Below are 15,463 nucleotides of genomic sequence, written 5' to 3' on the forward strand. Positions count from 1 at the left end.
TGGATTCGATCTTATCTATTTATTGAAGAAACCAATCTTGGGTAAAGAAAAAAGGGATTGAGGTTTTGGGACAGAGGTGCTGGCGGGGGCAAGAGAAGCCCCAGCCCGAGTGGTGTGGTGGAGGGAAGGGAGGGGTCACTTGTAAAACTCATGCTCCTGTTCGTCCTTCTTGATGACAGTCTTGTATGCTTTCTCGAAGTCCTTGGCCAGGACAATGTAGCGGTTTTCACGGACAGCCAACATTCCACTCTGTTGAAGGATGAGAGTTAAAATCTACTTCCTGTGGCAGGGCACAGTGGCTCACGCCTGTAATCCCGACACTTTGGGAGGCTGAGGTATACAGATCACTTGAGCCCAGGAGTTTGAGACCAGCCTGGGCAACATGGTGAAACCCTGTCTCTACAAAAAATACAAAAATTAGCCAGACGTGGTGGTGGGCGCCTGTAATCCCAGCTACTTGGGAGGCTGAGGTGGGAGGATCACTGCAGTGAGTCATGATTGCCCCACTGCACTCCAGCCTGGGCGACAGAGTGAGTCCCTGTCTCAAAGTAAAATACCAAAAACACTACCCCTGTACTATCCACCCCTAGTGATGGTAGAGAAAGAGAGAAATGGCGCCCATGACCCAGGGCAGCCATGAGGGGACAGGACTGCAGCAGTGGTTCAGAGAAGAAGGGTCCTCACACACCCGCTGCCTGGATCCAGAGAGAAACCACCACTTACCTCCTGACAGATGGAGTTGATATCAGCTCCCGAAATCTTATCTGGCCGGGCCACATCTGCAGCGAGTTAAGGAAACTATTCCTTGTGTGATGGGGTAAATGCCTAGGGCTGGAAGTCATCTTTGGCCATCTCTGTCACCTCCCCTCCTCCCTGGACCTTGGTCCCACCTGCACAGTCTGGGCTGTGGTGATGGCAGAAGTGGAGCTGAAGATCTAATCCCCATTCCCAACTAGGGCCCCTCCCTGACTTCTGGAGCAGGATACAATCTTCCAAGTCAACCTCCTCAGAGAGGTTCATCTTGCTAGTGATAGTGGAGAAAATCAATCTCTTCTGGCGGCGGTCAGGAAGTGGAAATTCAATTTTACGGTCCAGCCGTCCTGGCCGTAGCAGGGCTGGATCCAGGGTGTCTGCTCTGTTTGTGGCCATGATTACCTGACATTGGGGGGCAGGCCAGCTCAGATCTCTGCACTCCTACCTCCTTCCTGTCATGATAACCGCCCCTTAAGTGCCAGCCCCCACCTTTCCCCAGTTCCTACACCACACCTCCCCTTGTCCATCCCAAACCCCAAACCTTGACATTGACATTCTGATCAAATCCATCCATCTGATTCAGCAGCTCCAGCAGGATCCTCTGAACCTCCCTGTCGGCTGAGAGTGCACAGCATGGTCAGTCCCAGGCATCCCATGTGACAAGCTTGTCCAAGAATCTGGGCCTTGTTTTGGCATCACTTACCCCCCGTCTGAGCATCGAATCTCTTGGTGGCGATGGCATCAATCTCGTCTATGAAGATGATGGCAGGTGCATTCTCCTTGGCCAGGCGGAACACATCCCGGACCATGCGGGGGCCCTCACCCAGATACTTCTGTACAAACTCCGAGCCCACGACCCGGATGAATGCAGCTGATGACAGGATGACAAGGGTTAGGTGGGAATGAGCCTCCTGAGGGGCCCATTCTGCTTTAACAGAAACTGCGAATTCCTTGAAGACATCCTTTTCCTTGGATACCCATACCTAGTAATTGTGTCATTCTCTCATGCCCAAGGGTGGGTCCCACATCCAGCCCTGAGGAATAGCCATCTACTTGTACCCCACAGTGACCTAGTGGCCTAAATCATTGAATTCTCCTCACAAACATGTCACTTTTTTTTTTTTTTTTGAGACAGAGTCTTGCTCTGTCGCCCAGGCTGGAGTGCAGTAACACAATCTCGGCTCACTACAACTTCTGCCTTCAGGGTTCAACTGATTCTCCTGCTTCAGCCTCCCGGGTAGCTGGAATTACAGGCGTGCACTGCCATGCCAAGCTAATTTTTGTATTTTTAATAGAGACGAGGTTTCACCATGTTGGCCAAGCTGGTCTTGAACTCTTGACCTCAAGTGATCCACCCGCCTTGACCTCCCAAAGTTCTGGGATTACAGGCATGAGCCGCCATGCCCAGCCAGATGTGTCATTTTTTTGGCCCAACATTTAAAAATCAGGATATGAAATACTAAAAAAAGAAAGAAAAAAAACAGTCTAAATTTCTGGAGCACTTGCAAAATCAGCAAGAAAACAGACATGCTGCCCATACACTAAGACATCATACTGCCTCGCCAAGAGCTCTGAGTTCCTGTTTGCTATAAGGACTAGCTTTTTAATTTCCTGAAAAAGATCAGGGACCACGGGCATGTTCTGATATAACTGACAATTGGCAATGGGGTTGAAGACAGATTTGTTCTGGGCCCTCCCTTTGGACTTGGAGTACAGTGGTATGATCATAGCTTACTGCAGCCTCAATCTCCTGGGCTCAAGCAATCCTCCCTCTTCAGCCTCCCGAGTAGCTAGGACTATAGGCATGTACCCACACCTAGCTTTTTAAAAATTTTTGAGGAGATGGGGTCTTGCTATATTGCCCAGGCTGGTCTCAAACTCCTGGCCTCAAGCGATCCCCCTGGCTTAGCCTTCCAAAGTGCTGGGATTATAGGCATGAGCCACCCTATGCTTGACCCTGGCCTTGTTTCTTAAAGTTACGCTTGTTTCTTAAGGATCAGATGCTTTGTGTTGTATGAAGCATACCCCCAGGACTCTCCTTCCAGCCACCAGAGAAGGGAGACATGCAGTCCATAGATAGACTGAGTGGTTTTATGTCATAAACTAGGAACTGTTCAAGGCTTCAGCCCTGCCCTGTTCACTCCCTAAGATCCAGACTTTACACCTGGCTCAAGGGGTCCCTCTTTCTTGGTACTTGCATCACCTGGGGGCTCATTCAGCATCCTAACCTCAAGATTTCTGACTTTTCTGCTCTAAACACACCTTGACCACCTGACTTTGGCCACACATTTACTTGGCTGTTCTGCAAATGTTCAACCAGTTCCACATGAAACCCCCATCCCTGGAATTGCCTTATCTGACCCAGCCTGTCTGTCAGCCTTTCCTACTCAATCACTACAGTCCCCTTCCTACCCCGACCTTCCCTGTCCTCCCAATCTCTCAGCCCCCTGTGGGCTCTACTACTCCTTCCACCTACCCTGGAATGGGCTCCTGCTTCAGTTACTCACTCTTAGTAAGCTGTGCTGTCACCGGAACAAATAGATGAATTCCCCCAGAAAAACGAGAGGGAAAAAAGGCTCACACCTGTGATCCCAACACTTTGGGAAGCTAAGGCAGGAGGATGGCTTGAGCCCAGGAGTTCAAGACCAGCCTGGGCAACATAGCAAGACCCTGTCTCTACTGAAAATGAAGATACAATAAAGATACAAAAATGAGTTGGGCATGGTGGCACAGCTACTTAGGAGAGACCGAGGTGGAGAGGATTGCTTGAGCCCAGGAGATTGAGGTTGCAGTGGGCTATGATCACACCACTGCACTCCAGCCTGGGTGACAGAACAAGAACCTGTCTTTTTTTTTTTTTTGGAAACGGAATCTCGCACTATTGCCTGGCCTGGAGTGCAATGGTGTGATCTTGGCTCACTGCAACCTCGGCCTCCCGGGTTCAAGCGATTCTCCTGCCTCAGCCTCCCGAGTAGCTGGGATTACAGGCGCCCACCACCATGCCTGGCTAATTTTTTTGTATTTTTAGTAGAGATGGGGTTTCACTATGTTTGCCAGGCTGGTCTCGAACTCCTGACCTCGTGGTCCGCCCACCTCGGCCTCCCGAAGTGCTGAGATTATAGACGTGAGCCACTGCGCCTGGCCAGACATGACCCTGTCTCTAGAAAACAAAACAAAACTCAACCCCAGTCAGCAGCTTTTCCCATTTCTACATCCCTTCTACACCTTCTCTCTTCCCTTCCTCTGCCAGTGACAAACCACCCCAATTCACTCAGAAAAATGACAGAACCTGAAGTGAGGGTCTCTAGTGGGAAAAGCTGGTAAAATTTGAAGGAGGTCTAAACTTTAGTTCATTGTATTGTAGCATTGTTAATTTCCTGGTTTTCCTAATTGTACTGTGGTTACATAAGATAATAACATTAGGGAATCTGGGTGAAGGGTACACAGGGCCACACTGGAAGAATTGTCTTGGGCCACACATAAAATACACTAACACTAATGATAGGTAATGAGCTTAAAAAAAAAATCACAGCCGGGTGCGGTGGCTTACGCCTGTAATCCCAGAATTTTGGGAGGCCAAGGTGGTTGGATCACCTGAGGCCAGGAGTTCAAGACCAGCCTGGGCAACATGGTGCAACCCCATTTCTACCAAAAGTACAAAAAAAATTAGCCAGGCATGGTGGCATGTACCTGTAATTCCAGCCACTCGGGAGGCTGAGGTAGGAGAATCGCTTGAACCCAGAAGGCGGAGGTTGCAGTGAACCAAGATAGCACCACTGCACTCCAGCCTGGGCTACAGAGTGAGACTCTGTCTCAAAAAAAAAAAAAAAAATCACACAAAAACATCTCATAATGTTTTAAGAAAGTTTATGGGCTGGGCGCGGTGGCTCACGCCTGTAATCCCAGCACTTTGGAAGGCTGAGGCGGGTGGATCATGAGGTCAGGAGATCTAGACCATCCTGGCTAACACCGTGAAACCCCGTCTCTACTAAAAAATACAAAAAATTAGCCAGGCATGGTGGCGGGCGCCTGTAGTCCCAGCTACTCGGGAGGCTGAGGCAGGAGAATGGTGTGAACCTGGGAGGCAGAGCTTGCAGTGAGCTGAGATCGCGCCACTGCACTCCGGCCTGGACGACAGAGCAAGACTCCGTCTCAAAAAAAAAAAAAAAAAGAAAAAAAAAAAAAAGAAACTTGACGAATCTGTGTTGGGCCACATTATCTGCCTGTTTTTCCAACTAAGACATCACCTCCATAAGGAGGTGTTCTGTTTACTGCCACGTCTCTATCCTTTTTTTTTTTAAGACGGAGTCTCACTCTGTCACCCAGGCTGGAGTGCAGTGGCGCCATCTCGGCTCACTACAAGCTCTGCCTCCCGGGTTCACGCCATTCTGCCTCAGCCTCCCGAGTAGCTGGGACTACAGGCGCCCGCCACCACACCCGGCTAATTTTTTTTTTTTTTTTTTGAGATGGAGTCTCGCTCTGTCGCCCAGGCTAGAGTACAGTGACGTGATCTGGGCTCACTGCAAGCTCCGCCTCCCGGGTTCACGCCATTCTCCTGCCTCAGCCTCCCAAGTAGCTGGGACTACAGGCGCCCGCAACCACGCCTGGGGAATTTTTTCGTGTAGAGACGGGGTTTCACCGTGGTCTCGATCTCCTGACCTCGTGATCCTCCTGCCTCGGCCTCCCAAAGTGCTGGGATCACAGGCGTGAGCCACTGTGCCTGGCCCACGTCTCTAGCATCTACAACACATCCTGGCACATAGTAGGTGTTCAATAAACAGTCACTGAATGACTGAGTTCTAGGTGTCTGTTTCTTTTTTCCCAGTCAAGGCAAGGGACATCTCTGATTGTCATCTTTGCATTCCAGCACAAGGCTTGGTACAGAGTAAAAGTTCAATAAAGTGCCAAGCAAATGAGTAACAATGACAACAGCTAACATTTATTGCCCATTCCAGATGCTTTGTATCAATTTGCTCTTCTGAACACCCCCAGAAAAATAGGTACTATGATTGTTTCCATCTGACAGTTAAGGAAACTGAGTCACAGAGAGGTTAACTTACTCAGGATCACATAAGAAGTTGGTTGGGGAGTAAGATTTCAAAGCCAGGCAGTCTAGCCCCAGAAAACATACTGCTTAACTACTACCTCCTACTGCTCCCTGGCTCACATGTATTAAGATCTGAACATATGCTTAAGATTTTAGGGCTTAAAAAAAAAAAAAAAAGAGTTATAGAGTGAGTGACTTTCAGACATTTTTGTCTGGCACCTACAATAAGAAATACATTTTTGGGGCCAGGCACATGGTTCATGCCTGTAATCCCAGCACTTTGGGAGGCAGAAGTGGGAGGATCCCTTGAGCCCAGGAGTTCAAGACCAGCCTGGGCAACAGACTGAGACCCTATCTCTACGAAAAAATTTAAGAATTAAAAAAATATATATACATTTTTGAAGAACCACAAGTATACATGAGTGTGCACATGTGTATGAAACAACTTTCATGAAACAGACGAACTTGCACCATATATACTTGTACCATGGTATAAATACCATGTGGATGTTCTCTGGCGCTTTCTATTTCATGTTTCAAAATACTGGCTGCAACCCACAAATTGAAATTCATAATTACTAATACGTCACAACCCATTGTAGGAAAACACTGCATTACTTCATTAACTGCTCACAATCACCGGGTGAAATGAGTCTTTTACTACTAGGAAAGGCCTAAGGAGGTGAAGTCACTACAGCCAGTAACATGCACACGTGGGCTGTGACCCCAGAGTCTATGTTTCTAATCACTGTACAGTGCCAGTGAGCGAGCAGGGAGCAAGGTGGAGAGGCCAGAAGATGAGAGTTCGGGGCAAGGGCGGAAGGGCTCACCTGTGGTGTGATGTGCCACCGCCTTTGCCAACATGGTTTTCCCGCAGCCAGGAGGGCCATACATGAGGACGCCTCTGGGGGGATCGATGCCGATCTGAAACCCAGAAGAAGGAAGAGAAGTGGGAGTCAGGGGTTCCACCTCCAAGCCCAGACCCAGTGGGGCCTCTCCCTTCCCTGCCACCTGTACCGCCTCACCTGCTTGTAGAGCTCGAAATGCGTGAGCGGGAGCTCCACGGCCTCCCGCACCTCCTGCTTCTGGATGTCCATGCCTCCAATGTCTGCGTACATCACATCCGGCTTCTGGTCTGGTGGGAGAGCAGAGCTGGGGCCCCTGGCCGGGTCCTCAAGGTCCCCATGGGGCCCTCCCAGCTGCAGGCTCCCCCTTTACCTGAGGTGAGCATCATGATGCTGCTGTCGGCTTCAGGGGGCAGCACATCCACCAGTGCATTGCTGTGCTTGTGGAGGGCCACCGAGGCGTTGGGCTTGAGCAGCTCCCGATCAATGGTGCTCAGGATGCGCACATAATAGTTGGAGCCTGCGAGAAGGGAGAGAGGAAAACAAGAAGTGTCAGCCTGGAAACTGCCCCTTCCCCACTTCCTTCCTCCTAATCTTCATGCTGCCAACATCTCTGGCTCAGATCCTGAGGGATCCCCTCTCGGCCTCCAGCCTTCCCTCCTGCTGTCCGTCCCCAACATTCACACGAACTCCTTGTCTGATTCTCTCTTGAGCTCCAGCCCTGGCTGTCCAGTAGGCCTCCCCCTGCATCTCATACTAGTGAGGCACACTTCTCTTTCCAGGCTCAGTCTCTCTTCTGACTGTCAGACCTGGCTGACCAGCAGCCTCCTGGACACCTTCCATGATGCTCTGGACTGCCCTCCCTGCCTTCCCACAAACCTACTCCTCTACCCGTGGTGCGATCTCAGGGAAAGCCACACTATCCCAACTCCTACAGGTCAAAGATAGAGGCCTCATCCTGGATACCACCCTCCCCTCACTTTCTCATAGCCCACCAGTCCAATTCTAGGCATAGTCGCACACCTTTCTCCAGAACCTTTACAAGAACATGGCTTCGTCCAGAGGAACAGAGCCCAGAAACGAAAAAACAAGTAAGATGCCAGTGACAATGACTATCAAGAGGGCAAGGCCTGGACCTATATAAACAGCAGCAGCTACAATATACTCTGATAAGGACTCTGAGTCCCTATCAGGGACCAGTATTTTTTTTTTTTTTTAGACAGAGTGTTGCTCTGTCGCCCCAGGCTGTAGTACAGTGTCACGATCTCAGCTCACTGCAACCCCCACCTCCCGGGTTCAACAGATTCCTGTGCCTCAACCACCCAAGTAGCTGGGATGGCAAGTGTGTGCCACCACACCCGGCTAATTTTTATATTTTTAGTAGCGATGGGGTTTCACCTTGTTGCCCAGTCTGGTCTCAAATTTCTGGCCTCAAGTGATCTGCCCACCTGAGTCTCCCAAAGTGCTGGGATTATACGTGTGAGGCACCATGCCTGGCCGCAGAGCCCAATCTCTTAACACTCCTACTCATTGTTTCAAACTGCAGGCCCCAAACCAGTAGTAGTTGTGATATCAGTTTGGAAGGTCATGGCCAGAACTGTGTTTAAAGCAAAAAAGACTAGAATAGGATAGAAAACATCAGCATATACCACACCTAGTAAGGCTAAATATTTCATGCTGAAACTTATGTTTTATACATCTTTCTAAAAAGTTAAGAGACAGAGACAGATATTCACAATGTAAAATATATTTCTGGCCGGGCACAGTGGGGCTCACGCCTGTAATCCCAGCACCTTCAGAGGGTGAGGCGGGTGGATCACCTGAGGTCAGGAGTTCAAGACCAGACTGGCCAACATGGTGAAACCCTGTCTCTACTAATAATACAAAAATTAGCCAGGCGTGGTGGTCCATGCCTGTAATCCCAGCTACTTGGGAGGCTGAGATAGGAGAATCGCATGAACCTGGGAGGCAGAGGTTGCAGTGAGCCAAGATCGTGCCACTGCACTCCAGCCTGGATGACAAGAGCAAAACTCTGTCTCAAAAAAAAAAAAAATATATATATATATGTATGTATGTATGTATGTATTTCTACCTTTTGATCAGTCAAAATACTCTGAAGAACACCGCACTGCCCTGCCTTGTTTGCTGCTGCCTAGCGCATGGTAGGAAATGGTTGTTAAGTGGACAAATGAATGAATGAGGTGTCCTTAGCCACCTGTGGTAGAGCCCACAATGGCTGTATTCTGATCCACAGCCTCCAGAAATTGTCCGATGACCAGCGGGATGCTTTGGATTCGCTTCACCTCCTCCTGGGCATGGAGAAATTCCTTTTTCAGGTTCTTTTGCTCATCCTTGATGTATTCCTCCTGCACCTCCAGGAACTCCAGCTCTTGCTGCAGCTTCTGTGAGCAGAGAGGGGACAGAAGGGGATGGCTCCAGCCCTTGCTGATCCAGAGAGTGGTGGAAAGTGGGGAGAGTATGAGATGCCAGGTCCTGTGCAAGTTCTGGGTTAGGGGTTGAATGTACCTTGTAGCGGCTGTACAGGTCCTCCAGGTCCTCAGGCTCAGGGCCCAGGAAAGACAGGCCGGTTTGGGGCCGGGACACGGACAGTGCTGGGATCTCATCCTAGACCAAACGGGATAACTTACATTGGAAGAAGACGGTCCTCTCGTGAAAGCGTCTCAACTTCACTAATGTTTGTTCCCCTCCACACTTCACCCTGAAGTCACTTAGCCCCTAACAGACCCCTGATATCATAAGACCCTCTAAATAGATCCTGGAAACCTTTTGGCCCCCTAAACAAGCTCTTTATGTCAACTTGCCCCTCAAACAGATCTTATGTTATCATATACCACTCATAACATGTCCCCAGTGTCACACAACCCCCAACTACGATCTAAATATCACATCAACTCCTTATCAGACCCAAATGCCACCCAATCCCCTTCAAGAGGTTCCTAATGTCACATGGCTCTTCTAGATAGGCTGTTAAAGTGCTTGCGTCTTCAACGAGTCCCAACATTCCCCAGTTTCCCCTCAAAGATCCCTTATGTCACAGTCTCCTAACTCACCTTAGACCTAAACATCACTCAGCCAAGCCACAGATAATACTTAACTACCCGCCCCATTACCCCCATCAGCAAAGCCCTGAACATCAGTCAGCCCCGCAGCCTAGCCCCGGGGATCACTCGGCCGCACGGCGGGATCCTATACATCACTCACCGCCTGACCCAGTCCCAACGCCGGGCCACCGATGTCACTAAGCACTACCGGCCAGGGTTCGAAATCAATCCGTCTCAAAGACCCACTAACGTCACTCAATCCCCCTGCCCCGCTTTCTGAGTCTTACCTGCTACCATCACTCGGCCACCCAGACAGGCCTTCGAACGGCACAAAGCTCTCCAAGGAGGCCTCTGAAATCACCCCAACCTGGGCTGGGGTCCTGGAAGCCATTCATCCCCCCACTCAGGTCTGGCTTCACCCTCTCCCCGCAAGCCTGGCCCGGACTAAAAAGCCCAAGTCCCCACTGTACCTGAGCCTTCTCCACCAAGATGCCTATCTCCTCCATAGTGACCAAGCCGGCCTCTGTGTGGCCTGGGATGATCTGTCACCGCTTCCGCTGACGACAACGGAAGTCCCTGGCTGAGGAGGCTTCTGGGAAGCGTAGTTTAAGTTACCGCTGAGAGGGGTTGGAAGGGCAGGATAGGATGAAGGGCTGGTCTGGGTTCCGCCCTCAACATAAGCTCAGGCGCTGTCAGTACCCGCAGGCGCGAGGGCGGGACCGGAGCTGTGCGCGTGCCCAGTATCACGCGACGGCGCCATCTCTCCCTGCAGTGCAGGGCTGGGGGTTCTCTCCGGGAGGTGGGCGCAGCCCCGTTGCTCTTTCAATGGAGTAAGTTCGCCGAGCTCTGGCACGGACAGTCTGGCGGCTAACTGCTCTTCGCTTTCTAGTGTCTGGGCTGGAGGGTCCTTGAGCTGGGTTCCACAGAAGGGATCGTACGGGCAGGTAGGGTCTCCACGTGGGGCTGATCCCAAGATTGTGCGCCGCGCGGGCGTGGGAAGATCCGAGCTGCCCATGAAGGTGACCCTTCATACCGGGCTTTACCCCGGGAGTGAGGAGCCCCGAGCCCGCAGTGAGCAACAAATCAAGTAGAAGCCACGCGTCTGGGCTGGGAAAAGGAGGCAGCGAGTGCCCAGAAGTTGGGTTGCACAGGAGATCCATAGACCTTAATTGTGTATCCCAGGTTTCCGCCTTACAGATCTATGCCAGGTCCTGTGCTTAAGCTTTACAGGCATCATCGTAGCAGGTATTATGTTTCCTCATTTATAGAGAAGGAAATGAGGAAAAGCAAACCTACCTCAGAGCCACGAAGCCACCAGCCACAGTCACAATGTGCCGAAGTGACAAAGCATAGATTGGGACCCAGGTCTGTCTGTCCCCAAAGCCTGTACTCTTGGCCCCAGGGATACACTGTTACCCTTCACACCAGCTACAATTTTTGTTAAGTAAACCTTTTATTGAAGTTAAATAAAAAGAGCACAAATCATTACAGCTCGACGAAATCACACAAAGTGAACATGCCCATACAACCTGAATCCAGATCGCAAAACCAAACAGTAGAAGCCTCATGTGCTCCCTTTTCCCCCATCCCTTCTTCTCCCCCCTCCACCCCCCGCCTCGAGACGGAGTCTCACTCTGTAGCCCAGGCTAATATTTGTATTTTTAGTAGAGATAGGGTTTCACCATGTTGGCCAGGCCGATCGCAAACTCCCAACCTCAAGTGATCTGCCTGCCTTGGCCTCCCAAAGTGCCGGGATTATAGGCGTGAGCCACCACACCCGGCCTCCCTGATCCCTTCTAAAGGTTATCACTCATCTGTTTTTTTGTTTTTTTTTTTTTAAGAGATAGAGTCTGTCGCCCAGGCTGGAGTGCAGTGGCACGATCATAGCTCACTAGAGTCTCCAACTCCTGGCCTCAAGCTATCCTCTCTCCTCAGCCTCTGAAAGCACTGGGATTACAGGCATGACCCACCCCATGTAGCCTTTAAAAATATATCTTTTGAAACAGGTTCTTGCTCTTGTTGCCCAGGCTGGAGTGCAGTGGTGAGATCACTACTCACTCCAGGTTCAACCTCCCAGACTCAAGCGATCCTATACCTTAGCCTCCCAAGCACCTGGGACTACAGGCGTGTGCCACCACTCCTTGCTAATTTTAAAATGTTTTTTGTAGAGATAGGGTTTCGCTATGTTGCCCAGGCTGGTCACGAACTCCTGGACTCAGATGATCCTCCCACTTCGGCCTTCCAAAGTGCTGGGATTACAGACATGAGCCACTGTGACTGGCTGGACTCACCCTGACTTGTAACAGCTGGGTTACTTTTGTTTGTTTTGAATTCTCTTTCTCTCTAGACCAGTACTCTGTGTACTGTGTTTGGCTTCTTTTAGTTAATGTTATTTTTGTGAAATTCATGTATACTATGTGTAGAAATAGTTCTTTCATTTTCATTCTGGATGGTTTCCATTTTATGACTATGCCCTATACCTCAGACTGGATATTTTCCAGTTTAGGGCTGTTATGGTGCTATTGTTACCGGGGGTCCTTGTTCTTAGAGCTCCCAAGATGGTCGTGGGCCGCTTCCAAGATGGCGGCAAGTCTCTTGTTCTCTGACCTGGGGTTCTTGGCCTCAGGGATTCCAAGGAATGGAATTTTGGGCCATGCGGTGAGTGTTATAGCTCTATTTAGCTTGATTAGGAGGAACCCTGGGCACTAAGCCCGCGCAAGAAAAATGGCGAGCCTCTAGCCCAACTGGGAGCGGCAATGGGTGCCGCCTCGCTGGATCAGAAGCGCAGTGGACACCCGGATCCGGAAGGGTGGAAGTCAGCGGCAGGTCTGCCACGGCTGCCATGGCAGCAGACAGCAGCCATGGACAGTGAGCGAAAGGTCAGCTCGAGCCGTAACAAACACGGACCAGAAGAGTGTGCAGTTGCAAAATTTAATAGAGTGAAAACAGAGCTCCCATAAAATAGGAGGAGACCCAAAGGGGATTGCCATTGCGGGTTCCAGTGCCTGGGTTATAGCCCGATCGTTGTCCCTCCCCTTGTGCTCTCAGGCGTTAGATGATTGGCGGCTATTTCTTTACCTTCTGTTTTTGCCTAATTCGCATTTTAGTGAGCTCTCTTTACTACCTGATTTACTACCTGATTGGTCGGGTTGTTTAAAGGTGGATGCGGTCACCTTCCCAGTTGGCTTAGGGATTCTTAGTCGGCCTAGGGAATCCAGCTAGTCCTGTCTCTCACGATGAATATTCTAGTACATTTCTTTGGGCAAACTTATGTATTCATTTCTTCTGAAAATAGATCCCCCCCCACCAAAGAAAAACAAAAACAAAATAGACCCAAGTGTGGAATTGCTGGTCATAGGGCAGGTATGTGTTTAGCTTTAGTAGACACTGTCAGACTATATTAACTTACACTCCCACCATTTGTATGTATACTTTTGATATTTTGTGTGTTTGAACATTGTTTTCTATTTGGTGGATGGATCATGGGTTGTCACGCTAGACACCACTTGTGCATTTACTTTTGGCCAGGAAAATTCCAAACCATGATCTCATAACAGCCCTCAGAGGTAGGTTTGCTTTTCCTCATTTTACAAATGAAACTGAGGTGCAGATGGGGAAAGCCACTTCCCTTAAATTGCAAACAGAATTGGTGGCTCCTGCTCAGTGGAGATCACTGAGTGGGGAGGATCACTCTGCTGGGAGAACCCAGAGATTCATTAGATCTGGCTCCTGCCTTTCTTAAGGTCCTAGTGTCTGTGTTTCCACAAAAAAAAGGAAAACGACAATGACAATAAATCTTTTTTTTCCTCTGCATGAGCAACTCTTAATTCTGTAAGTTTTTGTTTGTTTGTTTGTTTGTTTGTTTTTGAGACAGAGCCTTGCTCTGGCGCCCAGGCTGGAGTGCAGTGGCACAGTCTTGGCTCACTGCAACCTCTGCCTCCCAGGTTCAAGTGATTCTCATGCCTCAGTGTCTGGAGCAGCTGGGACTACAGGCGTGGGCCACCACACCTGGGTAATTTTTTGTATTTTTAGTAGAGACGGAGTTTCGCCATGCTGGCCAGGCTAGTCTCAAACTCCTAACCTCAAGTGATCTACCCTCCCAAGCCTCCCAAAGTGATGGGATTACAGGCGTGAGCCACCGTGCCTAACTTGGGCAGCTCTTAATTCTGTATACCAGGTTCCTACCTTACACTCAAAAGGCAACCTGGATTTTTACTTGAGACTTACAATCTGTTACTTAAAATGGAATCCATCATCTTGCCCCTGGCCTCCTGTCCTCCCTGTTTCCAGACTTCAGACTGAAACTCATCTGAGAGCTTTGCCTTTATTCCCCTAAGCCCAAATAATTGCCAGGCTCTCTCTGGCCCCTTTCGTAATGACAAATCCGTGTATCCCTTTGGAATTTTTATGGATAATAATCATAAATAACTATTTCCTGAACACTGACTATTGTCAACTAAAACAAAAATCAGGCCACGTGCTCATTCCTGCTCCTATAATCTCAGCACTTTGGGAGGTGCAGGCAGGAGGGCTGCTTGAGCCCAGGAGCTCAAGACCACCCTCGGCAACGTAGTGAGACCAAAAAGTGTTTAAAAATTAACCCAGCATGGTCGTGCGCCCGTAGTTCCAGCTACTCAGGAGGCTCAGGTGGAGAATCACTTGAGCCCAAGAGGTCAAGGCTGCAGTGAGCCAAGATTGTGCCACTGCACTCCAGCATGGGCGACAGAGTGAGACCCTATCTCAAAAAAAAAAAAAAAAAAGGAAAGAGAAAAACATACTTTTAGATAATTAAAGTTAGTTTTATTCAGAAGTCTTACTGAGGATCACAACCTGGGAGAGTCTTTCAGAGTAACCATTGGACTGCTCTGAAGGTTTTCAGCCTGCAGTTTTTGTACAGGTGGCTGCAGCTCATGTGCTCAGAAGTTACATGAGAGCAAAATCTCATCAAGGTTTGGGTGTGACACATAATCATTAACCCCGTTCAATATTTTCATACACACAGGCAGAGGCAAGGGCTAGGATCAATGAACTTTTCTTTTCTTTTTTTTTTTTTTGAGACCGAGTCTCCCTCTGTCACCCAGGCTGGAGGGCAATAGCGCAATCTCGGCTCACTGCAACCTCCGCCTCCTGGGTTCCAGTGATTATCCTGCCTCAGCCTCCCAAGTAGCTGGGATTACAGGTGTCTGCCACAACGCCCGGCTAATTTTTGAACTTATCTTTTCCAAAATACAGTGATTTGGGCCGGGTGCGGTGGCTCACTCTTGTAATCCCAGCATTTTAGGAGGCCTAGGCGAGTGGATCACCTGCAGTCAGGAGTTCGAGACCAGTCTGGCCAGCATGGTAAAACACTGTCTGTACTAAAAAATACAAAAAATTAGCCAGGCGTGGTGGCTTGTGCCTGTAATCCCAGCTACTCGGGAGGCTGAGGCAGAAGAATCGCTGGAACCTGGGAGGCAGAGGTTACAGTGAGCCAAGATGGCGCCATTGCACTCCAGCCTGGAGACAGAGCGAGACTCCCGTCTCAAAAAAAAAAAAATCTCTTTTCTTAGAAATTGAAAAAAAAAAAGGCCAGGTGTAATGGCTCACTCACGTCTGTAATCCCAGTACTTTGGGAGGCTGAGGCAGGTGGTTCACTTGAGGTCTGGAGTTCGAGACCAGCCCGGCCAACATGGTGAAACCCCGTCTCTATTAAAAATACAAAAATTGGCCGGGCACGGTGGCTCACGCCTGTAATCCCAGCACTTTGGGAGGCTGAG

General features: G+C 49.6%; 1 protein-coding gene across 2 annotated transcripts; it reads right to left on the reverse strand.

The window, feature by feature from the left end:
• On the reverse strand, positions 1-14,475 carry PSMC4 (proteasome 26S subunit, ATPase 4). 2 transcript variants are annotated; one of them, XM_055249869.2, is made up of 11 exons: positions 10,178-14,475; positions 9,172-9,270; positions 8,861-9,047; positions 7,019-7,165; positions 6,826-6,935; positions 6,631-6,724; positions 1,457-1,624; positions 1,295-1,371; positions 987-1,155; positions 724-779; positions 1-249 (listed from the first exon to the last, which is right to left on the reverse strand). In XM_055249869.2, the coding sequence occupies exons 1-11, from the start codon at positions 10,211-10,213 to the stop codon at positions 136-138; spliced, it is 1,257 nt and encodes a 418-aa protein (XP_055105844.1). In that variant the 5' UTR covers positions 10,214-14,475; the 3' UTR covers positions 1-135. The 2 variants fall into 2 exon arrangements, with proteins under 2 accessions (XP_055105844.1, XP_055105846.1); XM_055249871.1 differs by having other exon boundaries at positions 8,861-8,954; positions 10,178-10,342.
• Between the last annotated feature and the right edge of the window lie 988 nt (positions 14,476-15,463).

This window comes from Symphalangus syndactylus, chromosome 17, assembly GCF_028878055.3.
Source record: "Symphalangus syndactylus isolate Jambi chromosome 17, NHGRI_mSymSyn1-v2.1_pri, whole genome shotgun sequence".
Taxonomy (NCBI): domain Eukaryota; kingdom Metazoa; phylum Chordata; class Mammalia; order Primates; family Hylobatidae; genus Symphalangus; species Symphalangus syndactylus.

What these genes read in the sequence shown, in the direction of transcription:
- PSMC4 (XM_055249869.2), bottom strand. Translation starts at nt 10,213, where the DNA reads ATGGAGGAGATAGGCATCTTGGTGGAGAAGGCTCAG. An exon ending in CATCATGATGCTCACCTCAG is followed by an intron (nt 6,936 to 7,018) that starts GTAAAGGGGGAG and finishes CTCTCCCACCAG; the next exon opens with ACCAGAAGCCGGATGTGATG. An exon ending in ATCAGAATGTCAATGTCAAG is followed by an intron (nt 1,156 to 1,294) that starts GTTTGGGGTTTG and finishes CCCCAATGTCAG; the next exon opens with GTAATCATGGCCACAAACAG.